This window comes from Acinonyx jubatus, chromosome E3, assembly GCF_027475565.1.
Source record: "Acinonyx jubatus isolate Ajub_Pintada_27869175 chromosome E3, VMU_Ajub_asm_v1.0, whole genome shotgun sequence".
Lineage (NCBI taxonomy): Eukaryota > Metazoa > Chordata > Mammalia > Carnivora > Felidae > Acinonyx > Acinonyx jubatus.
The window spans coordinates 31635755-31663731 of record NC_069398.1 but is presented as its reverse complement, the minus strand read 5'-3'; the positions used below and the strand labels follow the sequence as shown (position 1 = coordinate 31663731).

Genomic DNA, 27977 nt, shown 5'->3' with positions numbered 1-27977 from the left:
GATTCCAGTTACTGTTGTAAGCACTTAAAAATTTTTTAAATATCATTTAATGTTTATGGAACTCAATGAGATAATAATAATAATAATAATAATTGTTATTATTATTATTATTAACCTATAGATGAAGAAACAGGCACAGAGAAGTTAAATTTCCTAGGGACATAGAGCTAGAAAGCATTAGAGATTCAAACTCAGACCTTTGGACTCAAGAGTCAGTATTCTCAATTACTGTGCTGTGCTATCTTGATCACCACTAGCCAGTTTCTAGTGATGAATGTCTTATGTGCTTATTGGCCAATTACGTTTCCTCTGTTGTGAGTTGTTTACAGTTATCCATTTTTATTTGAGTTGTTTACCATTTTCCTGTTGCTTTGCAGTACTTATTTACATATATTATGTATTTGTTAAGGTACGGACTAGCTGCTTCTCTTGGTTTAGCCCCCTCCGCCCTCAAAAAGCAAACCCCAAAACAAGGATTTGGTAAAGGCAGCTTGTTTGTTTGTTTTTTTTGTTTATTTATTTATTTTGAGAGAGAGAGAGCACAAGCAAGGGAGGGGCAGAAAGAAGGAGAGAGAATCCCAAGCAAGCTCTGCACCATCAGCACACAGCCCAGTGCGGGGCTCGAACTCGTGAACCTGTGAGATCATGACCTGAGATCAAGAGTCAGATGATTAACCGACCACGCCCTCCAGGTGCCCCCAAGTAGCTTGTTTTTGGAGGTAATCCCAGGAAACATGGCGAAGGATTGGGAAAGTGAGAGAAGACTGGAAAGCCAAGAAAGCAGATGTTGATGAGTACAGGTGGGCGCGCGGACCTCAGTCCCACTGGGGACCCTCTGAGAGGCTCCAAAGAATATGCCTCCGAATCGTTCCACTGAGGGACAGCGCAGCAGCGGTATTCACCCAGCCATTGCTGAGGCGGTACCTCCCTAGTCCTTCTGGCCTGCCCACACAGAACCCAGCCCAGCCCCAAGGAGAGAACCCCCTGAAGGAGAGACTCCATCAGCATGTACAGGAACCATTGCAGGTGACCTCTCCAGTGGGCTGCGGGGATATAGGCAGGACACCTACAATGTCTGCTTTGCTGTTAGGACCGAGAGATCCCCAAACACAATGGCTGCAATAGGAAAGAAGTCTATTTCTTTCACACACTATTGTCCTAAGGAAGGTGGCAGTCCACAGCAGTCGGCAGTTCTGTCCCAGGAGATCCACAAGATCACACAAAGACCCGGATTCTTCCTATCTTGTTCTCCACCACCAGGCAAAAATTCCCAAACTTTCTCTGTACAGGGCACCCTTAAGTGCCTTAGAGATTCTTTCACAGAGCTCCTAAGCCCAAAGAAATATCTAACAATGTCCACTCTTAAATAATGAGCTCCAAACAACTTCATAAATATTTATGTCCTAACAACTTAGTGTCCGTTGCACAGTTTATCAAACTTTAAAATCAGATTGGGAACCACTGTTCTCGTTATTTGCTCCACATGGATATTCCAATAGCAATTGCTTCCTAAATCCATCTTCTCAAAGATGCAATATCAGGAACTTGGTGACCTAATGTTGAAAATGTGAACTAGTTCAAGCTGTCATGTCATGCACGACACAGAAATAGCTTTGTTTCCTCAAAATGTTAAGATGCCCCACGGCACCCCTAGAAGCTTGTTCCGGCACCCCACGGCACTTTGTGCACAGTTTGGAGACACAGCACTAGGGTGGTGTCCTTACCCCCAGGTCACCACCTTCGAGCCCCTGAGAAAGGGAAAAGAAGGAAAGGAAAGGCCGTTTACCCTTAAGGATGGAACTTGTAGGGGGCGCCTGGGTGACTTGGTTGAGTGTTACAATGCCATAGTTCGTGAGTTCAATCCCCGTGTTGGGCTCTGCTTGGGATTCTCTCTCTCCCTCTGTCCTGCCCCTCCCCCCTTCTCTCTCAAAAGTAAATAAACAAACTTTAAAAAAATTAAAAGCAAACAAAAAAGAATGGAACTTGTAAACTGCACTTAGCTCTTCCTGCTGAGATCCCATTGGCCAGAAGTTAGTCACATGGCCAAAGGGGAGCTGGGAAATGTATCTCTGGCTGTGCTGCCAGGTGTTCAGCTAGCACTTGATAGGTTATTACTAAAAGGAAGAAGTAGATATTCTCTATCGCATTCTAAATATTAACCCTTTATCTCTGACATAAACTCCAAATATTTTCTTCTATATATCACATATTTGTTCACTTGGTATTAACTTGGTTAATAGTGTTTTCGTCACACAGAGCTTTTAAATTCCAGAATACGTTTATCAGCCTTTCCTTTGTGACTTTTAAAAAAAAAAATCTTATTTAGGGGCGCCTGGGTGACTCAGTCGGTTAAGCATCCAACTTCAGCCCAGGTCATGATCTCACAGTTTGTGGGTTTGAGCCCCACATTAGGCTCTGTGCCGACAGCTAGCTCAGAGCCTGGAGCCAGCTTAGGATTCTGTGTCTCCCTCTCTCTCTGCCCCTCCCCTGCTCGCGCGCTCTCTCTCTCTCTCTCTCAAAAATAAATAAAACATAAAAGAAATTTTAAATCTTATTTAAAAGGTATTTTTGGGGCACCTGGGTGGCTCAGTTGGTTAAGCATCCAACTTCAGCTCAGGTCATAATCTCGAGGTTTGTAGGCTTGAGCCCCGTGCCAGACTCTGCTGACAGCTTGGAGTCTGGAGCCTGCTTCAGATTCTGTGTCTCCCTCTCTCTCTCTGCCCTTCCCCCTCTCGCGATCTGTCTGTCTCTCTCAAAAGTAAATAAACATTAAAAACAATTTTTAAGGTATTCTTTACTCCAAAATTACACACACACATGCACACACACACACACACACACACACACAAATACACACACAAATATATTCTCCAGTATTTTCTTCTAGTTGATTCATACTTTGATCTGTAATTCATCTGGAATTTCTTCCTGTGATGGCTGAGATAATTTCAGAAGGGAAGGAAGACACTTAAAGTGTGTAGCCAAGGAACTAGGTATTTATCAAATTCTCAGCTGCCTTCCAATTCACATCTGTGCTTTTCATGACACTCTTCTGCACAGACATTATACAATAGACATTGAGATTCCCTACTCCCCAGGTAAGCCACACACCTCCCTATGTGCTCTTTGGGTCGGATTGAACTACCTCAGCTCAGGGGGTGGGGGACTTCATTGGTATCAGTCAGTCAAGGCAATCCTATACTCCTTATCACAGTAATTTTTCAAAACAAAAGCCAGCCTCTGGAATACCAGAGACCCAATCAGAATGAAGCTAGGATCCCCGTGCCATGGTGCCTCTTCTCCCCAAGATTGAATAAAGATATTAAAGAAGAAGCCTGTAGCTTCACTTCCTTTACCTTGGGACTATGAAGAAAGTCCAAGAAAGAAGTCTACACACTGGGGAGGGCAGACCTGAGAGAGGCACAGAGGAATGAAGTCTGAGCCCTGAGCAAACCGTGCCTGAAGCTTACACCACCTCTGGACTTCCCTGTTAGATGAGCCAAAAGTCCCCTTTATTTTTTAAAACCATGTGGAATTACCTCTTCTGTAACTTGCAACTTAAAACCTCCAAATCTTGAGAAAAACACATAGTCACTGAGCTCTTTTTTCCCCACCTTGTATTTTTCTTTTTAAACTCATTTTACACTTTATAGAAATACATACATAACAACATAGAAAAAGGCTATATTTTACTGTCTTAACTGCTTGTGTATTTCTTAACTTGTGTATTTCTATAAACATATAAAACATGAAGTTTATATATTCATTTAAATGGTTTACATAGATACAGTCATAGCATGCAGACAATTTTCGAATTTTGCTTCTTTTAGTTTATCATAGGTGTTATTCCTCTATCTAGACAGTTTTAATTATTAATCAGGGATGCAACATAATGACCTCAATATCATCTTATTATTAGATATTTGTATTATTTCCCACTTTTTAATTTTATAGTTTTGCAAGTAACCTATTCAGCACTTTTATTTTATTTTTTTCAGCTGAATTACTTTCCTGGGATAAATCTCTCAGTGGTTTGTCGGTTCCTGAAACTCATGCGTTTCCCACATTTTACTTTTTCCCTCTGTTCTTCAAAACCTCTAAGCATGAACCTTGATGCTTGTGTTCTATAAATAACACAGGAGAAAACACTATTTAAGCCTAAAATCAAAAACCGAATTCAAATGTGATAGGAAGGACTGTAGCACCTGTGAAACATACAGCAAAGAATTTCTCCTGGGAGCATTCCTAATCCCTCCTGTCAGCCCCTGAAACTAGACCTGTGGTATCAGTTTTTTACCTGCTGCAAGATCGGTTGACAGGATCAACCACCGTTTATACCATGATCTCTTGTCCCCCAGGGAATGACTGAGGCAATACTTTGGAAACGGGATACAGGACTTCATAGCTACCCTCACGACAGACAAATACAGCGCACGAGGCTCGTTTACAGTCAGTGATTTATTGGTCAGGAGGAATTTTACAATGGAGGAAAACAGGAAAAATTTTAAAAGGGACATAGCACAGATATTTTTGTTGGAAGGCAAGGATGGGTCTGTATCTGCTTCTTATTGTATCAGGGGCAGCGATTTTAATGCCTAGCTCATAACAGATGTTCAATAAAAATACATTGCATGAATGCAAGAAAAAAGATGACATCCACCCAGAGGAAATCGATATCCTGGATATCACTGAACCACAGAGTCCTCTGGCCGGTCCCTGGGGCCATGTCTTGTACATTAGCCAGCTTGGAACGCAATGTAGCTTATACTTTTGAATTTCCACTTGGCCTTTGCTACCTTGATTATGCCCCTTAGAGCAGCTGTGTTCGGCTACGACGTCCAACGGGACTGTCAGGGCAGAACCTCCATTTCCTGATCGCTTCTGAATCGGTCTTGACCTGGTACACTGCTCAGCTCTCCTGAGCTGTATTACCCAAATATTCTGTTACTCTGGTCACCAACACTGCAGTTCACCATCAGCTGTGGTAGCCCTTGGAGAACGAGAGCGTAAGCACACTTGCATTATCTCTTGTTTATCTGAAATTCAAATTTAACTGGGCATCTTCTATTTTTATTGGCTAAATCTTGGAGATCCTATCTCCAGCCACCATCGGGATGCCTCTCCATAGAGCTTCTAGTTTTCTACCTTGGTTGGGACCAAGAGGTAGTCTCACAGTTGGAATCTGGTTACCCCTTGGCTAGTAGTGCTGAGCAAAAGGAGCGTCCAGCCCTGGACATTGAATTGGGGCTGAGTCGTCTCAGGACAATCACTGGGACATTTTCAGAAAAGAGAAGCTGTCTGACAACCTGGAGAAAAGAGGAGCAAGAAATTACAGGCGGGCTGGTGGAGGATGGTGCCTCCATATAAATTATACAGTTTGTGCTCTGCCTGTTTGATGTGTGTGTCACACAGAAAGAGGGTAGAGAAGGACAAGGGACAGTCTTGTGAATGCTCTCTCAGAGCTGGGAGGAAGAAATGAATGGCACTTCATGGCCATGAGACAGACAACCTGAAGGCATCCCGTGAAAAAACCCTGCTGCTTTGCTCCTTTTCCTGCTCTGTCCTTACTAGGACCTGCACCCCCACCCTCCATATGGCTTGTAACACCGACAATGTATGTCCTCCTTATAAAGGTCAAGGAGATAATGATCTCTTTGGAGTCTCCCAGCACAGTAGAAAACACCTAAGGAGTGACGGGGCGAGGTGGCATCATGTATGTTTTCCAAGACCAGTAAGTCCAGATCCCTTGATATGAAGACCCCTGGCTCCAGGGTGTAAGTGACTTATGGAGGACACCTGAGCACTTGTCTTTGTTTTGACAGGTTCCTGGATGCCTCGGAGGACATGTATGCCAGACCACATCCTCCCTAAAAACCCCAGTCCCCAAATAAAGATGAGACTCACGCCCCTTTTCCTTTCCGAGTGTTCCAGACGCCCTGTCTGTATGTGCTCTCTCTACATCTTCAATAGACACTGCTCTCACTTCCTCCTGGCTCGCGTTTGATTTCTGCCCTGCACAAAGCCAAGGACCATCTTGGCTGGCCCTGCGGAACACCTTCTGGATGCTCGGACCTAGCCTGCCTATATCAGTTAGTTCCTGAGTCATGATTTCCTTATTAACATTCTGGACACCCAAGCACATCGGGGCTGACTCTGGACTCTGTGAAGCACAGACATGAATGTCATCCCAGGAAGAAATTCAGAATGAGTGTGGGGTGGGAAGTCATGTAGGGGTTAAGAATGTGAGCTCAGGAATCAGGCTTCCTGAGTTCCGGTCCAGGATCCATCTCTCGTGGTTGTGTGGTTTTAGGCTGGTTACTTAATCTCTCTGAGTCTCAATTTCCTCCTCTATAAAGTAAGGATAAGAGAATCTACCTCAGAGGGTTGTTGGGAGGTTAAATGAGATAATGCAGGCATGTAAAACACATCCAACGAATTTGGGCCACTAGTCTCATGGTTACCAAACACGACCAATACAGAAGAACAAAAGTGGGAGGTGTTACCAGGGTTCTTTATGTTTCGAGTAATAGCCCAACTCAAACTGGATTAAATAACAAAGGACACTTCATGGCCTCTGCCACCGTAAATGTTCAGAGATGGGGCACGCTTCAGAGTTTGAATCAGCAGCTCAATGGCATCATCAAGGACAGAGGTTGTTTTTGTCCCTCACTCTGTCACCCGACAGCTTCCTTCCCCAACCAGCTTTTCTCCCGGTGGTGGGATGGCTGCCAGCCACCCAGTGGAGCTTCATGCTTCTGCATTCACTTCCAAAGAGAGGCCAATGGGGAGGTTTGCCCTGGGATTCCAAGTAGGGGTGCTGAAATTCACTCTGACTTGAGTCATGGGCTCACCCCTGAACCAGTGACAGGGCCTGGAGAATGGAACGCATCACTTGGTGAGTTAAATGAGGGCCCCTGCCGAAACTTCAGGGGGGATCAATTTCTCCCAAAGGCGAGAGGAAGATTCCAGATGGAGAGCTGGTAATACTAGAAAGGGATGCTGGGTAGGCACTCAGTAAGTGGGTATCTAGTAAGTTCTTTGTGGAATGATAGAAATATGTCAGAAGTGTCCCCCCAAGTTAGGTGAAGCCCAAGATGAATGAAATGTGCAACCATGAAAACATGGGCTGCTCGGGACACGGCAGGAGCGTGTGGTAGATGTCCTTCGTTTCCCAGACGCAAAGGCAAATCTATTAATAAAATTCCTTCCTGGCAGCTGTCTCCTGGTGTAGACTCAAGGAAATGTATATTCAAAGGAAGGGGGAGGAAATTTTAGCCACAAAGCCGCAGTCACTAGTGCTGCAAGGTCACTTGGAACGGATGCAGTTCCTCAGGACGAGCACAAAGGTGTAAAGGGAGATGGGGCAGAGACTCTCCAACGTCACGGCCGGAAGGAAAGGAGGAGCTGGCAAAGAAGGCCAAGAGAGGATGGGCAACCTAACTTGAGAATGAGGAGAGAGGGCCGTCACGGAAGGCAAATCAGGAAGTGCTCGCTAATCTCTCCAGGGAGGCCGGAACAGGGGAGGCGCATCGAGAGACCTGGAATGAGCATCCCATAGGCTCCATGAAATGTCCCTGGAGAACCCCTTATCCTGCCTTCAGCACTGACCGTGAACTAGCCCACCAGGTTCTGATGGCCCCCCTGGACCAGTGAGCCACCGGGGCAACTCCTCTTCAGAGCCTGATACAGCTGGTGCCTCACTGACTAGGAGCTCCAGAATCAGCAGGATGGACCGCTTACAAAGCCTGCAGCCTGGGGCAGAGGGACCCCTGAGCCTGCAGTGTCAGAGCGGTTCGGAACACTAGTCCGAAGCAAGAGAACCAGAGGGAGAGGCGTCTGGGACACACCGTTCGTTGTCACACATACAGATAGGTGGTTTGTTACAGCAGCTGGTACTCATCACCCTGATTATCTCACTCCGATGATGCTCCCAAGAGTGGGGTGGGGCCCCAAGAGGGGAGCTTGTGCAGCTGATAGGAGTTCACACAGCTGCAAAGTCAACCGTCCTGAATGCCACCTTCTTTGTTTTCCCATAGCTGGACCTAGCTTGGCTCCCATGACCCAGGTTCCAACGGAGCAGCGAGTCTGCTCCTCCGAGCCTCCCTCTTGAGTCTCCCCTCCTTGCCCTCCTCTCAAGCTCTTATTTCTTTTGGGTGTGAAAGTGGCTCTTAGTTCCCCCTGAAAGCAGCCCCACTCTGTGGTTTATAGGGTAAACTGTAAGTTTTGCAATAATCTTTTTTCCTTTCCGTAATCCCCAACCTGACACCAAAAAAATTAGTTTGACTTTGAGACATCTGTCTTTTCAAAAGACATCTGTCTGCAGTCTACTTAGGGGGTTGAAAAACAGAAAGGTGGCTCTTTCAGGGTTCAGTCTCCCTCTGCCCACCCTCACCTGCCCTTTCACAAGCCCCTTCCCCCACCAAATACCCTGATGACTGGGGGAAGAGCTATGGACACAAGGAATGAGAAGGCAACTTCTCAGTGCCCCAGACTCTCTTCTCCACCACATTTGTGTATATCCCCCTGTTTCATTCCAGGCAGGACTGGAGATGGTTTACATAGACACACAAAACAAGCTGCGATAACTTTAATGTGAGCAGAGGGGAGAGAAGACAAAAGGGAAATGGGCATAAGACAGATGAGGTGCTCCCGTGGGCTGATCTCATTTCTGTTATGGAAGCAGGTGCTGGCAGAGGCTCCCGCTGGCCCTTGGCTCACAGACCAGTTCCACATGCAACTTCAGGCCTATGACCTGTGACAAGGGCTGCACAGAGTCAGGCCTGCCTGGCCCCAGACACAGCAGCTACTTTGTTCATCACTATTGTCTCGCTAACACTTCCAACAGAACGCCAGTGGGATTTACTATCCCAAACGCTGCTCATCACAACACCTTCTTCTTCCAGGAGCACTCCCGACAAGCTCCCTCCTTAATTCACACCAGACCCGTGGTCAAGAAAGCCCCCAACTCTTGGCCTGTTTATCGCTAAGCCAACTCTCCTCCTGTCTTGCTAGATGGAAATGCCTGTCACAACCATCATCGCTGACTGTGGAGACTGAGTCCCCACCCACCATCTTCTCCAGCATCCCAACAGTTGCAGGCTGGGTAGGAAAATCTGTGTCTTTAGCCGTGGTAGAGACAACACCAAGTGTTTGCCACACTGCTTCCTCTCCCCGGGCACAGGGGAAGACTACATCTTTCAGGCTCCTTGGAAGTTTGTTCTGGGTATTGAAAAAGTGGACAGAAGAAATGTAGGTCGCTTCTAGACTGGGCCTCTAAAACATTCTCGTGCAATCCTCTGGCTATCTCTTCCCCTTCTACAGTGACCTCTGGAGAAGCAAACACACATTTATATGTCTGTACAAGATGGGAGGCTCAAGAACCCAGAGGACATTCTGCCCCTAACCCAGGAGAGCCATCCAACCCATGCTGGACTGTGATGTAGGTGATACATGAAATTTCATCATGTTAAGCCACGGAGATTGGAGATTGTTTTTTATAGCAGCTATAATTACTCATCTTGACCAGTACACTATCCAAGTTGCCGATGAAAGCCATAGCATGGCCCCATGGCAACCATCAAAATGTCCTCAAAATTCCATTATGCCATTGGTCAACTTCAGCCCTCATGTCATGGGTATGGACAATCATGTGAACCAACCCCTCGATCCCCCCAGCAGGCAGTCACCTACTCCCCTGCCTTTGTCACCTGAGGTCTCAAGGACACCGTGAAGATATACTCAGAGGCTTTGGGTAGCAGTACATGACAAGACTGTAAGATATCAATTTCCAGTTTGGACTCGGTCTGCTCTGTCCAGAGTCGCTGGACGTGTCAGGTAGACTTGGCACGGAGAAAGGACACCAGCCAATTTTAATCTTAGGTCTGGGTTTTCCCAATCAATCCCTTTCTGCCCACCCTTGCTCTCCTTGGCCAAGGCCACATACCCAGCTCTCGACCCATAGAGAGTCTTTGTGCCATAGTCTGATAAAACTTCATTGTGACAGTGCATTCGTTTGCTAGCGCTGCCATAGTAAAATACCACGGACTGGGAGGCTTAAACGATAGAGATTTATTTTCTCTCAGTTCTGGAGGCTAGAAGTCTGAGATCAAGGTGTCGGCCGAGTTGGTTTCTCCTGAAGCTGGTAGATGGCCACCTTCTCACGTAGTCTTTCCTGAGTCAGTGCACATCCCTGGTGTCTCTGTGGCCACATTCCCTCTTCCCATAGGGAGAGCAGTCATGTTGGATTAAGCCCCACCCTAACAGTCTTATCTTAACTCCATCACCTCTTGAAAGGCCTTATCTGCAGAAACAGTCACATTCTGAGGTTCTGGAAGTTAGGAATTCAACATATGGACTTGAAGGGACAAATTCAGCCCATACCGATCAGTATCCATATTTCTGTGGATTATTTCTGTGGATTATTTAAGGGGGGGGGGAGCCTGTTCTCATGGAGAAGTCAGATCAGCTACAACATAGACTTAACAGGGCACCAGGGTTGGGCTGCATGTTTTCTAGAATTTTCTAGAAGAAAAAAAATTAGGAGAAAATACATACCGCCTTGGGTTTGGTGATGAGTTTCTAGATACAACACCAAAAGCATAATCCCCCCACTCAAATTTAATAAACTGGACTTTATCAAATTTAAAAACTTTGCTCTGTGAATAGCACTGCTAAGAGAATGAAGATACAGGTTACCTACTGGGAGAAAATATTTGTCAATCACACATCAGGTAAAGGGCTTGGACCCAAAACACATACATAAAAAAAAACTCTTGGGACACCTAGGTGGCTCAGTCAGTTAAGCATCAGCTTCGGCTCAGGTCATGATCTCACAGTCTGTGAGTTCGAGCCCCACATCAGGCTCTGTGCTGACAGCTCAAAGCCTGGAGCCTGCTTTGGATTCTGTGTCCCCCTCTCTCTCTGCCCCTCCCTCACTCACGCTCTGTCTCTCTTTCTCAAAAACAAACATTAAAAAAATTTTTTTTAATTCTTAAAACTCAATAATTACTGTGTGGCTCAGTCAGTTAAGCCTCTGACTCTTGATTTTGGTTCAGGTCATGCTCTCATGGTTCATGGGTTCGGAGCCCGCCATTAGACTCTGCACTGACAGCACAGAACCTGCTTGGGATTTTCTCTCTCCTCTCTCTCTCCCCTTCCTCCTGTTTGTGCCTTCTCTCTCTCTCTCTCTCTCTCTCAAAATAAATAAATAAACAAAAAGAAAAACACAACAATTACGAACAAAAATTTTAATGGACAAGATATCTGAACAGATACCTCACCAAAGAAGATCGACAAATGGCAAATAAGCATATGAAAAGATGCTCATTTAACATTTAGGGAAAAACCAAACATTTAGGGAAAAAACCAAAACATCAGTGAGATACCACTACATACCCATTAGGACTAAAACCCAAAATAATCTTTACAACACCAATTGCCTGCAAGGATGTGAAGCAACAGAAGTCTCATTCTTTGCTGGCAGGATGCAAATGGTGCAACCACTTTGGAGACAGTTTGAGAATTCTAACTTTTGTCTTAGCGTAATGATGCAACACTCGTGCCATGCATTCACCCAACTGATTGGAAGGTAGTTATGTCTGCCCTAAAACATATGTTTTATCTCTTTCAAATCCGTGATTTATTCATAATTACCAAAAACAAGATGTCCTTTTTTTAAAAATATAATTTATTGTCAAGCTAGCTAACATACAGAGTATACAGTGTGCTCTTGGCTTTGGGAGTAGATTCCCATGATTCATCGCTTACATACAACACCCAGTGCTCATCCCAACAAGCGCCCTCCTCAATGCCCATCACCCATTTCTGCCCCCCCCAACCCTCCACCCCCATCAACCCTCAGTTTGTTCTCTGTATTTAAGAGTCTCTTGTGGTTTGACTCCCTCTCAGTTTGTAACTATTCTTTTTTCTTCCCCTCAAGACGTCCTTTATTTTTTATTTTTATTTTTTTACGTTTATTTATTTTTTGAGAGACATAGAGGGACAGAGCACAAGTTGGGGAGGGGCAGAGAGAGAAGGGGACATAGAATCCGAAGCAGGCTCCAGGCTCCGAGCCGTCAGCACAGAGCCCGACGCGGGGCTTGAACTCACAAACCGTGAGATCACGACCTGAGCCGAAGTCGGACGCCCAACCGACTGAGCCACCCAGGTGCCCCTAAGATGTCCTTTAATAGGTAAATAGATAAAGAAATTGTGGTATATCCATACAATGGGATGACACACACACAAAAAAGGAATGGGCCATCAAGACACAAAAACATGGATGAATATTGCTACGTGAAAAAAGGCCAGTCTGCAAGTCTAAATGTGTTATAATTCCATTTATGTGACAATCTGGAAAAGGCAAAACTATAGAGATAGTAACTGGGGGACTGGGGAAGCAGAGAGGTTCAGTAGATGAGGCACAGGAGATATTCTAGGGCAGTGATACTGTAACGATGGACACATGCCACCACGCACTTGTCAAAATCCATGAGTAGTTATAGCACAAAGATGGACCCTCCATGTATGCGATTTTTAAAAATGTCTTAGGAGGGGAGCCTGGGTGGCTCAGTCCGTTAAGCATCCGACTTCGGCTCAGGTCATGATCTCACGATTCATGAATTCAAGCCCCGTGTTGAGCTCTGTACTAACAGTACGGAGCCCGCGTGTGATTTTCTCTGTCTCTGTCTCTGTCTCTGTCTCTGTCTCTCTCTGCCCCTACCCTGCTCATGCTCCTTCTCTCAAAATAAATAAATAAACTTTGTTTTATGTTTATTTATTTTTGAGAGAGAGAGAGAGACAGAGCGTGAGTGGGGGAGGAGCAGAGAGAGAGGGAGACACAGAATTCCAAAGCTGGCTTCAGGCTCTGAGCTGTCAGTACAGGGCCTGACCCAGAGCTCAGACTCACGAACTGTGAGATCATGACCTGAGCTGAAGTTGACGCTTAACTGACTGAGCCACCCAGGCACCCCAATAAATAAACTTCTAAAAAATTAAAAAACAAACAAACAAATCATAGTACTAGATTATAACCCAAAGTGTAAACCATCCATGAGTCTGTACTGATATAAATGATTGAATAAATAGCAGAGAAGAGACATATCTCCCATGCAGAAGGATCCCAAATAACATATGTAGAGCATAACTCTCCCTCCTTAAGTGTGGACTTCACACAGTGACTTCCTTCCAATGAGGACAGTATGAGGGGTGGGGGGCAGAGTACTTTACAGTGGGGAAACTGACAGGACTTCAGGCAGGTGATGAAGTTTGAAAGCATGTAAATCAGGGTGATAGCATGTACGACTCATATGATGTGACAAGAATGTCACTTTGCCTCTGTGGTCTTCCTCCCCCAAACTATAACCAGTCTAACTATGAGAAAAATATCAGGCACGCCCAATGGAAAACATTCTATGAAATGCTAACCAATACTCCTCAATTGAGGGGCGCCTGGGTGGCTCAGTCGGTTAAGCGTCCGACTCTTGGTTTTGGCTCAGGTCATGGTCTCACGGTTTCGTGGGTTTGGGCCCCACATCTGGCTCCGTGCTGACAGTGTGGAGCCTACCTGGGATTCTCTCTTTCCCTCTCTCTCTGCCCCTCCTCTGCTCGCACTGTCTCTCTCTCAAAAATAAATAAACTTTAAAAAAACCCTGTCAATTGAAAATATGAGAAGGGTGGGACGCTTGGGTGGCTCAGTCGGTTAAGCATCCGACTTCAACTCAGGTCATAATCCCGTGGTTCATGAGTTCGAGCCCCACGTTGGGCTCTGTGCCGACAGCACAGAGTCTGCTCGGGATTCTCTCTCTCCCTCTCTTTCTCTGCCCCTCCCCTGCACTCTTTCTCTCAAAAATAAATAAATAAGCATTTAAAAAAAAAGAAAAAAAAGAGAGAAAAAGAGAAGGGGAGGAGAGAGGGAAGAATAAGAGTGGACAGAGAAAGGACATTAGGTAAAAACTACGAAACTCTGAGTTAAGTAATAATAATGGATCAGTATTAGTTCACTAATGGTAAGGAGGTGCCATAGTAATGTAAGATGTCAGCAATCAGGGACATTGGATGTAGAGTATATGAAAACTCTGTACCGTCTTTGAAATCTTTCTGTGCACCTACAACTACTCTAAAAGAAAAGTTTACTTTGAAGCTCCTGGGGGGCTCAGTCAGTTGAGTGTCTGACTCCTGATTTCGGCTTATCATCTCACAGTTTCATCAGTTCAAAGCCCGCGATATCGATGCAGAAACTGCTTGAGGTTCTCCCCCCTCTCTGCCCCTCCCCCGCTCGCACTCTCTATGTCCCTCTCAAAATAAATAATTAAACTTTTTAAAAAATTATAAAATAAAGGGCGCCTGGGTGGCTCAGTCAGTTAAATGTCTGACTTCGGCTCATTTTGGGGAACGCAACTGAATGGTCAGAAGGACATAATAATTGTGACTATAATAATAATCACAGAGTAATGCTTACCATGTGCCACACTGGGGGCCTTCCTTGAGATTCCCTTAAGATCACTTAGGGCGGCCATGGGAGGTAAATGCACTTCCTTCTGTTAAAGGGATGAGACCTCAGGGTAGGGTTTATTAATGTACTCACTCCTTTTACAAATACTGAGCACCCACTATGTGCCAAGCACTGTTCTAGGTGCCACAGGTACAGCAATGATCAAAACGGAAATCTCTGCTTTCCTGGGGCTTGCATTATAATGGGTGGGGACAGACATTAAACAACACAAACCAGGGGGTGCCTAGATGGCTCACTCGGTTGAGAGTCCAACTCTTGATTTCAGCTCAGGTCATGATCCCGGGATGGTGGACTCTAACCCCACACCAGGCTCTGTGCTGAGCAGCTTGGAGCCTGGAGCCTGCTTCAGATTCCGTGTCTTCCTCTCTCTCTGCCCCTTCCCTGGTCATGTTCTGTCTCTCTGTCTCTCAATAATAAATAAACGTTAAAAAATTTTTTTTAATAAAAAGAAAAAAACAGATAAATCAGCGAGGTCCATGGCACAGCGCATGGTGAGAAGTGCTCTGGAGAAGCAGAAAGCAGGGAAGGGGAGAGAAGGGAAGGGCTCATGGAACAGGAGACAAATGAAGAGATTTGGGGGTGGGTACGTGCCGGCACGTGGAAGAAACAGTCTAGGCAGAGGGAAGAGCTAGTGCGAAGGCCCAGGGGTGGGAACATGCCTGGTCTGTGCAAGAAGTCAGAGAGGTGCAGGGGGCCTGGCTGGGCAGGGTCCTGCTGGCCATGGAGAAGTCGTAAGCGATGGGCTGGGTTTGGAGCAGAGCAGTGGCAGGATCTGACTTTGGCTTTAACAGATCGTTCTGGCTTCTATGTTGACTGCAGGGGGCCTCCAATGAGGAGGCTGAGGAACCAGTCTGGGAGAGGGATGACGGCAGCTTGGACCAGGATGGTGGCAGTGAGGTGGAGACAGCAGGTGGGTTCTGGTTCTAATTTGAAAGTAGGAGGTAGAGTCCATAGCCTGTGCTGGTGTTTGAGTTTGGCACGTAAAATAGAGGAATCAAGGACGCCAGTCCTCCTCAGCTGCACCCGCCCAAGTGTCTCCTGGAGTCCCTTTTTCCAAACCCGCGGACACCCCTCCCACCGCCGGGAAACCCACAACTTGGCTTAACCTCCTGAGACTGGAGTGGGAAATGCCAGAGCACATCCTGAGCCTTTTGGTTCATCCTGGGCAAAGCCTTAAAGAAGGTAGAACGTGGAGCACGGAGCCAGGCTTGGGCAGCATCTTCCTTCCGCGGTTGATTCCAGAGTCCTGGACCTCCAAGTCTTCCCCAGGGCTGGCAGGGAGTGGAGGCTGGGGAGGGTCAAACCCTCCCTCAGCCGCTGGAAGCTGGTGTGACCTGGGACAAGTCCCTTCGTCTCTCTGAAGCTCCATTCTCTCCTCTCTACACTGGAGGCAGCCATTCTGACTTTGTTGGGGAGCCGTGACAAGCAAACGAGATTTTTAAAAAATATATGAAAATTGCTGGCCTGTGATTGGGTCTGGCTCGGTATATGTGCCACTTTCCCCATCCCCTTTAAATGACAGGATTTAGGAGTATACCCCTCAAGTAATTCAAGTTTTAAAAGTCAACTTTGTTGAGGGGCATACAGCACACTGTGTACATATGAAGTGGACAAGTTTTCTTGAGGTCCTTTGCAATTCATCCTTGCCTGTACCTCGGCCCCAGAAATCCCTGATCTGCTTTCCGATGTAACAGATCAGTTTGCACCTTACAGAATTTAACAACAACGGAATCATAGAGCCTTTTGTTACCAGCTTCTTTCACTTAGCATGATGTTTTCGAGTTTCACCCGTGGTATATGCATCAGTCATTCATTTCATATTATTACCAAGTCGCATTCCATTGCATGGATGGACCACAGTCTGTTTATCCATTTTCCAATAGATAGATGCGTAAATTGTCTCCAATTCTGAGTTATTGTGCATAGTGCTGCTATAAACAGTCACATCCAGGTCTTTACATGGACGTATGCTGTCATTTCTCTTGCACATAATATACCCAGGAGTGGGATGGAGGGGTTGTAAGATTAAGTGTATGTTTAGCTTTTAAGAAACCATCAGGGCGCCTGGGTGGCTCAGTCGGTTAAGCCCCCAAGTCTTGATTTCAGCTCAGATCATGATCTCACAGTTTGTGAGATTGAGCCCTGGGTCAGGCTCTGTGCGGACAGCGCAAAGGATTCTCTCTCCCACTCTCTCTCTGCCCCTCCCCTGTTCTCTCTAGCACGCTCTCTCTCTCTCTCTTTCTCTCAAAAATAAATAAATATTTTTTTAAAAAAGAAAAAAGAAAGAAGCCATCAAGCAGTGTTCCATAATGGTTGTACCCTTTTACATTTCCATCAGACTCCATTTTTTTACCATCTAGAGAAACATCACTTGGTTGATCAAGAAGACAAAAGAGCATGCCGAGGAAAGTCGCCCATGTGACTGTCACGGTTTGTGTGTAATTACCGTGCAACCCAACAATTAGGCAGCCTGTTAAGCATTTGGAGCTGTGCTCAAAGATGTATTCTGTTACATCATCAGTCATTCTTCTACCCTGCTCTGGGGACAGTGCTTCACCCAGAGCTTTTGGTTTTTGGTTTTTCCAGTGAGGATATACTGCAATCTCCTTAGCACAGTTTGTAATGTAAATGAGACCAGAAGACACATAACACATACGGACACATCTATCTCTCCCCCCATCCCACCAACACACACGCATGCTCACATGCACACACACGGTAACTTAGAACACCTTTGGGTAAACAAACTCGGGAAAACATCCAGCTCCAACATGATGACCTATTAAGAGTATCGTCTGCTCTGTCTGATCCCCATCCCCCACATCCTGAGAAAAGGTTTTGATTATAAGAATTTAATTTTAGAATACTGTTAGATGTGCAGAAGAGCGTGAAGGTAGTACAAATCTCCCTGCTGCCCCACACCCAATGTCTCCTATTGCTGGCATCTTACGTTACTATGGTACCTTTGTCACAACTACTGTACTAATACTGATCCATTGTCATTAGTTAGTTCTGATTCCTTAGTTTTTGCCTAAAGTCCTTCTCTGTCCCAGGATCCCGCATTACATCCAGTCATCAGCTCTCCTTAGACCCCTCCAGTTTTTAAAAAAAATTTTAATGTTTATTTATTTTTGAGAGAGAGAGAGAGACAGAGTGTGAGTGGGGGAGGGAGGGGAGAGAGAGAGAGACAGAGACAGAATCCAAAGCAGGTTCCAAGCTCTGGGCTGCCAGGACAGAGCCCGATGCGGGGCTTGAACCCACAAACCATGAGATCATGACCCGAGCCGAAATCGGATGCTTAATCAACTGAGCCACCCAGGTGCCCCGACCGCTCCAGTTTTTGACAGTTTCTCCGACTTTCCAGGCCTAGAATCAGTCATTTCTCCAAAGATCCTGCCTCCTTTTATTGGAGAATGATATTAGAAACCAAGATCTGGCGCTAGATGTGCTCAATGCTGCCAGGATGCCTGGCTTCTCAGCCCTCTTGCTGACAGAGCAGGCAGACATATGTTCCTATACTAATCTATGTATATGAACATATCTGTAATGATTTCTTTTTAAAAAAGTTTTTTAATGTTTATTTATTTTTGAGAGAGAGACAGAGACAGAGCATGAGCCGGGGAGGAGCAGGGAGAAAGGGAGACACAGAATCCAAAGCAGGCTCCAGGCTCTGAGCTGTCAGCACAGAGCCCAACGCGGGGCTCGAACCCACGGACCATGAGATTGTGACCTGAGCAAAAGTCAGACGCTTAACCGACTAAGCCCCCCAGGAGCCCCAGTAAATATTTCTGTACGTGCCCATCTGCAGCTATAGTAAGCCAAACGAGTTCACGCTGATGTCCCCAACTCTAACCCAGTGCCACGTGGATCATTCTAGCTCTCCCTTTTGCTTATCTGTGACCTCCCACTCTGCCAGAGAGTAACCTGGCCCCCACAGTCCACTTACTTAATTGTTCAAGTCCAGCATGCATGTGTGGTGATTTCACAGTTGTTAACCTGTACCCCAGTGGCGACTGACTTCACCAGCTACAGTATAGCGCTGTGTGCTTAGTTTTATGGACTCCACTCATTTCCAAAATTACTTAGGTGAGCATCCTTTCCCATCCAAACCTTATTTCATGGCCTGGACCTCCTCTTCTGATGATGGTAAATCTGACCTCCTCTTCTGATGATGGTAAATCTGGCCGTTGGGTTGATATTCCCTGTGGATACTGGATCCCCCTGCCTTACTGAGTCTCATCATTCTCCTCTGCCATCACTGGACTGAGTGATACCTCCTACCTCAAACCAGCCTGAAGAAACCCTCTTGGCCCACCCACCAAGCTCCCTGACCTCATGGGGGACCCAGCCATGGCCCAGCTCCAGCCAGCCTTCACTCCCGTCTGAACATCACTGCTTGCCTTCCAGGACCACGCAGCAGGGGCCGACCACTCTGGGCCCTGGCCAAGCTGTCCAGCCATCCTGCTGGCCTGCCTTGTAACTGGGGCCTTCTCAGGTTACTCGGAGGATCACTTTGCCTTAGAAACTCCAGCTGTCACCTCGGGCGCATCAGTAACCGATGCCAAGGCCCTGAGCGGTGGAGGGCTGGCCACAAGCAAGTGTCCCCAGGCATCCCACAAGCCCCGTGCTCTGTCCCCGCAACCACTGAAAGCACCAGTGAGGAAGGTGAGCGATCTGGGGGTGCGGGGGGTCATCAGCCAACATTCTGGGACGGGTGGCCCTGGGACACCTCCCTCTGATGCCCCAAGATAGCCCATCAGCCCTGCCAGGAGCCTGGATTCCTGTTTCTAGGGGAAGGTGAGAGAGCAGAGAGTGGCCGGGACCAGGAGCTCGGGGTGGGCGGGGGAGGGCTTGGGTCGCTCTGCAGGGCTGGGGACAAATAGGAGGGCTTGACATGGTGCAAAAGCCCAGTGGGGTCTGAGTGGCTTTCAGTCCCCGTGACTCTGTGGGCTCCCCAAGTTGTGTGTAGAGGTGTGAGGTATTGCCTGCTCTGGCCTCTGGTAGGCAGCTTGCCATTGGTGCGCTGGCCAGACAGGTGTGCACGTGGAGGGGAAGCACGGCTCCCAGCCCCAGCTTCAGAGTTTCCAGCCAGCCCCTCTTTGACTGTGGGGGAGCTGGCTGCCTCCCTCGCGGTACAAGAACTGACCTCAGGCTCCTTTAAGACACGGTGATGCCCCACCCCATCTGGGCCCGGTGGACCCAAGAGTCCAGCACTGCCTCCAAGCGACGGAAAACGCGTCCCTCAGACCCCATGGCAGGATGGCCACTGGCAGAGGAGGACCAGGTCCCCTGGGATGGGTTCAGGAGTAAGCCAGCCGGTCTTGGGGTGTGACAGCCTCCACCACACCCAGGGTGCTCACACTGTGTCCTCTGGTGGCCAGGTGAGACAGATTCTCACCCGGTTGTCGCTTAAAACCGTTTCTTCCTGGCCCACGATGCTGTCAGAACCCTGGGTCTCCTCCCCGCCCCAACCTCAAAGACATTTTCAGGTGCCTGGGAGTGGGAGCCATGGGAGGCTGACTCCGTGCAGGGGATCCAGGCATCTGTGGAGGGCCTTCAAAACCAGCCGTCCACGGTTCTTCGAAGCCAGGGTCAGGAAGTCCTCAGAACTAAGGACTCTTCCCCGGAAAACTAAGCCTTCACACCACATACTGCCTGCAACTTCAGAGGCTGTCCCTGGGCTGCTGTTCTAAATAGACACAGGGAAACACAGGTTGTTCCATCCAGGACAGTCCCCCCCTCCCCCCTCCTCTCCAGGTTGTGTTCGTTAACCTTAAAAATAAAAATTATTTTTCCGGCAAAAATGGGTTAACGCAAGAATGGTAGAGAATGGTAATTCAGGACAAGCCTATGGCAAAAATCATAGGCTAGTCCGCCAAACCAAGGAGGGGAACTTTCTTTCACAGAGGAGGAGGAGGAAGTCAGGAAGGGTTGTTTTGAAGGAAAGTCCACTGGGGAAAGTGAGGGATGGGGGTAAAGACAGCTCCTCATTGGCTCAGCTGAGTTGCAGGGCGCTCCCTTTCTTGGAAGGGAGGCTATGCACATTTTCCCTGTTGGACCTGAACTGGATGATTCTCTTCTGTTTGATGATTCCTCTGTGGGGGTTGGTAATAGATCATTCTTCCTATGGTTGAGGTAGACTGTTATGGCTCCCCCTTCTGGCCTCCTGGCTCCCTTTTAGTGAGGTTTCCCATTATTAATTTTCCCATTAAGGTTTGTGGCCCCAGCCCACCTCACCGGTGCCCACATCTGGCCTCTTTTGGAAGACAGAGGCACCCCCCACCCCCCGCTCCCGCCCCCGGCCAGGCTCTCCTACAGCCGGGAGCCTAGAGACCTCCAGGTCAGCCATACCATGCTTCCTTCCCCAAGGAAGTCAAAAAGGAGAGTCCTACAATTCAAAGGGCAAATCCCCGCCAAAGTCAGTAGGAATTTGTGAGTTCATGTCACTGGGAAGTCCCTTTGTCACATGGAAGTTGGTGAATTTCAGGCACAGCTGGATCCAGGAGTTCAGGCACTGTTTTAAGAACTAATTCTCCACGTGGAGGCAGAGAGAATTCGAGGCTCAGACTGGCGCATCTCCTGGGCATCTAAGCGGCCTGCAGGGCCACAAGGAATCCCCTGGGCAGTGTCTCTCCCTCTCCAGCCGCACCGCCAGCGCTGCCATGCCGGCCACCAACCAGGGCTGGCCTGAAGACTTTGGCTTCCGGCTAGGCGGCTCGGGCCCCTGCTTCGTCCTGGAGGTGACAGAAGGGAGCAGTGCTCACGCCGGGGGTCTGCGGCCCGGGGACCAGATCCTGGAGGTGGAGGGGCTGGCCGTGGGCGGCCTGAGTCGCGAGCACCTCGTGCGCCTGGCCCGGCGCTGCCCGCGCGTGCCGCCCAGCCTCGGTGTGCTCCCGGGCCCCGACGGGGGTCCAGCCGAGGGATCCGGCCGCGCGTCCCCGACCGCAGCCCTGCGGCCGCTGCGCCCCAGCAGAGGCCTCTCCCTGGGCCGCGAGCTGCTGCGTCTGACGGGCCGCAAGCGCCCCGAGGCCGTGCACCGGGAGCGCAGGCGCAAGGCCCAGGAGTTCAGCCGCAAGGTAGGAGCCGCAAGGGGTGAGGGGTGAGGAGTCGGGGTGGTGGGCAGGGGACCCTGGGCACGGGCCTGTTGTGGGCCTGGAGCTTGAGGCTCCCATAACCTGGAGCTGAGGAATCTTCTGGAGACATATTTACCAGAAATATAATGACATTCAAGCTTCAAAGCCCTGTACCTAATTGTGTAATTCTTCATCTTTTTTTTTTTTTTAAGTTTATTTACTTATTTTGAGAGACACAGAAGGAGCCAGCGGGGGAGGGACAGAGAGAGCTAGAGAGAGAATCCCAAGCACGCCCCACACTGTCAGCACAGAACCTGATGCAGGGCTCTAACTCATGAGCCACGCACGAGATCATGACCTGAGCCGAAACCAGGAGTCGGACGCTTAAGCCACTGAGCCACCCAGGCGCCCCGTAATTTTGTTAACTCTTGTTCGGTTGTTTTGTAGAAGTTGCTTTTCTTTTTTATTGACATACACAGGTGTATAAAGTACATCAAGTGTACAGATCAACACATTTAACATATGCACACACCCTTGTAATCAACCACCCTCCTCAAAATGTAGAGCAACAGAATATAGATAATGACAAATGTAGAAAACAGAACGATTCCTTCTCCCCGGAAAGTTCCCACGTGCCCTTTTTTCTGTCCTATTCACCCCATCAAGAGGTAGCTGGTATTTCGAACTCCATCATTAGAGATGACTTTTGCCTGTTTGTGAGGTTGGTGTTAATGGATGTACTTGATGTTATGGACGTACAGCACGTTCTCTTTGGTGCTGAGCTTCTTGTTATGTCCGTAACTCTCACCCACATCCTGTGGTAGTGGATGTTCCCTTCCATTGCCCGTATTACTAGCATAGTGTCTTAGTCTGTTGCGGCTGCTGTAACAAAACACCAGGGACCAGGGGGCTCAGAAACAAAAGGAATTAATTTCTCACCATTCTGGAGGCTGGAAGTAGAGGTTCTCAGCACACCAGCAGATTTGGTGTCTGGTGAGAGCCACTTGCGGGTTCATAGCTGGTGCCTTCTCCCTGTGGTGACAGGGGCAGGGGGACTTGCTGGGGTTTCTTGTCTAAAGGCACTAATCCCATTCGGAAGGGCTCTACCCAGAGCCCTCCCAGAGGCCCCACCTCCTAATACCATCATCTTTGGGGCTTAGGATTTTAATATATGAATTTAGGAGGAACACAAACATTCAGAGAATAGCACACAGTGTTCCTTTTTTTAAAGAGTCACAGTTGTTTCAAGCCCCCACAAAACTGGGATCTGGCCCTGCCTTACACAGCAGTGTGGCTGGCTAGCTGGCCATAGGAGGCCCTGGTTCATGTCCCCCAACCTTCCAAAAGCATTTCCTCTCAGACTTTGGCGTGAACGGGCCCTGAGTGGTGGCAGGTGGGAAGTTAGGGCTTCCCTGAGGACTGAGAGTGACAGCCTGGAATGACCACAAGAAGAGCCCAAGGTCTGAGTCACCTACAGGAAGCAAGGGGTGGCCACCAGGAGAGGTGGAGACCCAGGGCTGGAAAGGAAGGTCTGAGGATGGTGTTGGCCTCGGGCCAGAATCCCAAGCAATCCCTGATTTGCAGAAACCTGACCCTTTTCTGGACAAATCCAGGCAAACCCAAGAAACTGGGGTGTGACACAGTCATGGGGGAAGAGGCTGACCAGTATGGTCATGTCTGTTTGGGACCATGGGCAAGGTCTCCATGCAGCAACCATCTCAGTCCATCCCCCTCGTATAGCTGTCCTCCAGGGCCTTCGGATGTGGATGCCGAGCCCAACACCTTGGGAACTCAGTTTGATGATTGGGACACCTCTTCCTTGTCCTCCATGGAAAGGTCACTACTCATTCCTCCTCTTGGCAGAGCTTGACCATGAAATTTGGGGGAGCAGAGGGCTAGGAAGCCCTGTTTGCATTTGGCTGTTGCAGAAATGGCTCCCAGCCCACTGCCCAGTGTCAGACCTCCATTCACCTAGCCTTCTCCAGTGCCCAAGCTTGGTCCAGTCCTCCCTTCTTCTAAACCTACCCCCCCCCCGCCCCCTGCCAGGAACATCAGCTCCACCATGTACCCTGGTATGACCCTTTGTCTGGGCAGGACCCTAACTTGAGCCTTTCAGCCCATGCCCCTGAGCAGGCCAGCCTCTGTAGCCAAGTATATGCAGTCACTCTCTCATACACACAACACTTAGCTCTGGCCTCCCTAGGTCACCAGTGTCCAGCTCCTCAAAAGATATGACTTCCTTTCTATCCCCAGAATAGGCTCTGCTGTCGTAGCAAACAACATCAAACATCTTGATGTCTTTGCACACCCCACGGGTTTATTTTTCATCCATACAAAGTCCTCTAAAAGTCCAGGCGACACTCCGGGGTGGCTGACCTCTACATGAGGCCCTCAACATCCCAAGACGCCCCCATCTCAATGCGAGGCTTCAGGATTTTCTCTAGAAGAGAGCATGGAAAATTGTGCATCAGCTTTTAGGGACTTCAAAAAGCAAACTACTGCACCTGCAGTCAATGTTCATTGGCCAGAACTAGTCACGCTGCTGCTCCCAAAGGGTGCTGGGAAATGTAGTCTTCTGTGCATCCAGGGAGGAGAGCTCAAAATATTGGTGAGCACTTGTGCCCCAATCCGTCCTGGCTGCTGTAACAGAATGCCACAGACTGGGTGGCTTAGAAACAATGAGAATTTATTTCTCACAGTTCTTGAGGCCAGAAGTCCAAGATGAGCGTGCCAGCCAGCATGATGGAGTGAGGGCTCTCTTCCAGGTTGCAGACTTCTCTTGTCCTCACAAGGGGGCAGGAGCTGGGAGCTCTCTGGGGCATCTTTCATAAGGGCACTAATCCCACCCACAAGCATCCCACTCTCATGACCTAATCACCTCCCAAAGGCCCCACCTTGTAATACCATCACACTGGACATTAGGTTATTAACATATGAGGGGGGATGGGGCGGGGGGTGCACCACCATTCAGACCACAGCAACTAGTAATGCCTGCTAGAATTCCAGATGACCTGGCAGGCCTGCCCCAGGCTCCATCCAGCCTCAGGCGAGTTGGAAGGGGACATGGTCAGAACCCCCAGAAGGTCAAGGTGGATATGAAGACCTGGCCACAAAGCAGGGCCAGGGTGGTCACCAGCGCGGGGAGGAATGTGACTGGCTGCCCAGGCCAGCCATGATGTGTTTACTGGCAAGGGGGAGTGCTGGGTTCTGGTTAGAGCTCACCAAGCATCTCCAAAAACTGAGAGCAAATCCCCAGGAAAGACTGCCTCAGGACAATCAAGGGCTTTCTGACAATTAGCTTCCAGCGCTCTCCCTGCCCCAGTTTTTCCTCCTTGAAGATTCTGATATTTAATAGAAATCCATTAGTGTCCCGTGATGGTGCCTCACGCTTAGATATAGGTTGGGAGCATCTGGGTAATAGCTGACACCAAAACCGCACTGTGGCACAGGCCCCAGGGGGGAGGAACTATTTTTTCCTCTTTCTTACATAAAACGTCTTTCCAGCTAGCCATATTCTCCTTTGAATTGAGGCTGCCTCTGACTTTGATTTCAAAACCACTAACCTTCCTCGGCACAGTGGGTGTAAGAGAAGGGGGTGCTGGTGCTGCAGCCCACCCTGCTCACCACCAGGGAAACTGAGGTCGGCAGGGGAGCTGCAGGAAACGCCGTGAGAGGACAGCCAGCCACCACTGTGGCTCTTCAGTTCAGTTCCAGAAACATCCAGTGAGTGCCTACTATGTGCCAGGCCCTGTGCTCAGGTCTGGGTCTCAGGCCGTCGCATCAGGTCATACCAGGCGGAGGAGACAGACGTGTGGGGTGCGTGTGCTAGGACTCAGGCCTGACGCCCTTGAACCACTGTTTCTATGGCATCGTCACCTCTGGAAAGCCTTCCTGAATCGCCTTGTGCGTCTATCTGGGAGGGAGTTAGACATGCAGTTCTGAAGTTCAGGAGCAGGCTCTGGGCTGAAGATCAAGGTCCAGGAGTCACCATTTGGGGTCCTTGCCCAGAGAATTGCCACAGGATGCTGCAAGAAGGGGGCGCACCGTAGTGGGTCAGGGCAGTTGGATAGAAATAGCAAGTGTAGACAGCTCTGGGCCAGAAAAGTTAAGAGCATGATGGGGTTGCAGGACAAGAAGGACTTGATGTACTCATGTATTTACAGGTGGGGAGGGACTTGAACATTTATAAAAGCTCAAGGGAAGGAGGCAGTAGAGACGCTGACATCCATGTGTTTCGCCATCATCGATTACGGGCGTGATGCGCCAGGGCTGGGGAGACAGCCGTGATGAGGGCAGGCAGGGAAACTGCTCCCCTGTAGCTCACGTTCCTGTGGGGAAGAGCCAGAGAGGAAGTGGACAAATCTATAAACAAGCTATCTGGGCATAACGATCAAGGAGGTGAAGAAATAAACAGGGAGATGAGAGAGAGATGGGGGCCATTTGGCCAGGATGGTCAAGAAGCGTCCTCAAGGAGGTGACTTTTGAGCGGAGAGCCACGTGACAAGTAGGTGGCAGGAAGAGAAGGTGGGGACAGGTGGGGCAGAGGGGTGTCTGTGGACTGGAGGGTTGACCTTGGCCAGGAAGTGGGGAGCTCTTGGTTCTCGGGCGGCAGAGGGTTGTGGGGAAGGATGCTGTCTGTGGATGTCTGGAGGTGGCTGGAAGGTGGGAAAGGTGGTAGCGGACAGCCCCAGCTCTGGCTGAGGCTGCGCCCGCACTCCCCTAACAGAGATGCGTGGCAAACTCACAGGCTCGCTCTGCCGCCCAGCCTCCCACCTCTGCTTCGGGGTCAGCTCAGGTTGTCAGTGTCCAGACACACCTCAGACCCCTGACCATGAAGGGAGGGTTCTCGTGGAGTATGGACAGACCATGGCTAACTGCTACATTAAAAAAGAAGTGTTTGGGGGCACCTGGGTGACCCAGTTAAGCGTCTGACTTTGGCTCAGCTCATGATCTCATGGTTCTTGGGTTCGAGCCCTGCGACTGGCTCTGTGCTGATGGCTCAGAGCCTGGAGTCTGCTTCAGATTCTGTGTTTCCCTCTCTCTCTGCCCCTGCCCCACTCACACTCTGTTTGTCTCTCTCTCTCAAGAACAAATAAACATTTTTAAAAATTAAAAAAAAAAAGCCACCTCACTCTTGTGATTCCATTCACAAGAAGTATCCAGTGTAAACAAATCCGTGGACACAGAAAACAGATTAGTGGCTGCCACCTGGCTGGGGGAAAGCGGCCGAGGGAGTGAGTACTTCATGGGCATAGAGTTTCCATTTGGGGGGATATGAAAATGTTCTGGAACTGGATGGTGGTGATGATTAAACCATGCTGTGAATGTACTTAATGCCACTGAATCGTACACATTAAAATGGTCACAGTGGTAAATTGTATGTTACGTGCATTTTTACTACAGTAAAAAATAAAGGGAGAAATGATAACATGCACTCTTTTTCCTGACTGTATAAACCATATAAACTGTAGAGAAAATTGAAACCACTGACTTATTTAAAAAATCCAGATCACTCTAAAACTTAGTGCATATTTCCAATTCATAGGTATATGCGTAATTGTATATGTATAAAAATGTAACACTGCATATCCCATTTGTAACCTGTTTTTTTCACTTGCCTGTTTATCACATTTTCCTGTATATTTTATAACAGCTTCATTGAGCTATATCCACATGTCATACAATCTACTCATTTAAAGTGTGCAATTCAGTGGTTTTGGATATAGTCACAGATTTATGCAACCATCACCAGGATCAATTTTATTTGTTTATGTTTGTTTAGTTTGGAGAGAGAGAGAGACAAAATGTAAGCAGGGGAGGGGCAGAGAGAGAGGGAGACACAGAATCCAAAACAGGCTCCAGGCTTCCAGCTGTCAGCACAGGGCTCGAACCCAGGAACCGTGAGATCATGACCTGAGCCGAAGTTGGATGCTTAACCGACTAAGCCACCCAGGCACCACCACGATCAATTTTAGGACACTCTAGTTACCCCACCAAAAGAACCTCCACAGACTTAGCCATCACTCTCCATTTCATGGTTTTTTTTTTAAATGTTTATTTACTTTTGAGAGAGACAGAGACAGAATGAGAGTGGGTTAGGGGCAGAGAGAGAGGGAGACACAGAATCTGAAGTAGGCTCCAGTCCCTAAGCTGTCAGCACAGAGCCTGACACGGGGCTCGAACTCACAAGCTGTGAGATCATGACCTGAGCCGAAGTCGGACGCTCAACTAACTGAGTCCCCCAGGCGCCCCTCCATTTCATGGTTTTAAATAAAGATCTTCAGCACCATTTTTTCTGACCAAATAGTTCCACCTTACATCAAATGCAAGATGCCCGTTTTATTGACCATCAACAGAGAAAAACCTGTGCCAGTTAACCCATGACCCATATT

At 48.3% G+C, this 27977-nt stretch overlaps 1 protein-coding gene across 1 annotated transcript in view; it reads left to right on the top strand.

Annotated features, from left to right (window-relative positions):
• The first annotated feature begins 19513 nt into the window (after positions 1–19513).
• The window catches only part of GRID2IP (Grid2 interacting protein), a 37525-nt gene continuing 29061 nt past the window's right edge, over positions 19514–27977 (top strand). The window contains exon 1 of the mRNA XM_027042264.2: positions 19514–21588. Coding sequence (XP_026898065.1) covers positions 21175–21588 — 414 coding nt within the window. The 5' untranslated portion in view covers positions 19514–21174. The remainder of the gene's footprint in view (positions 21589–27977) is intronic.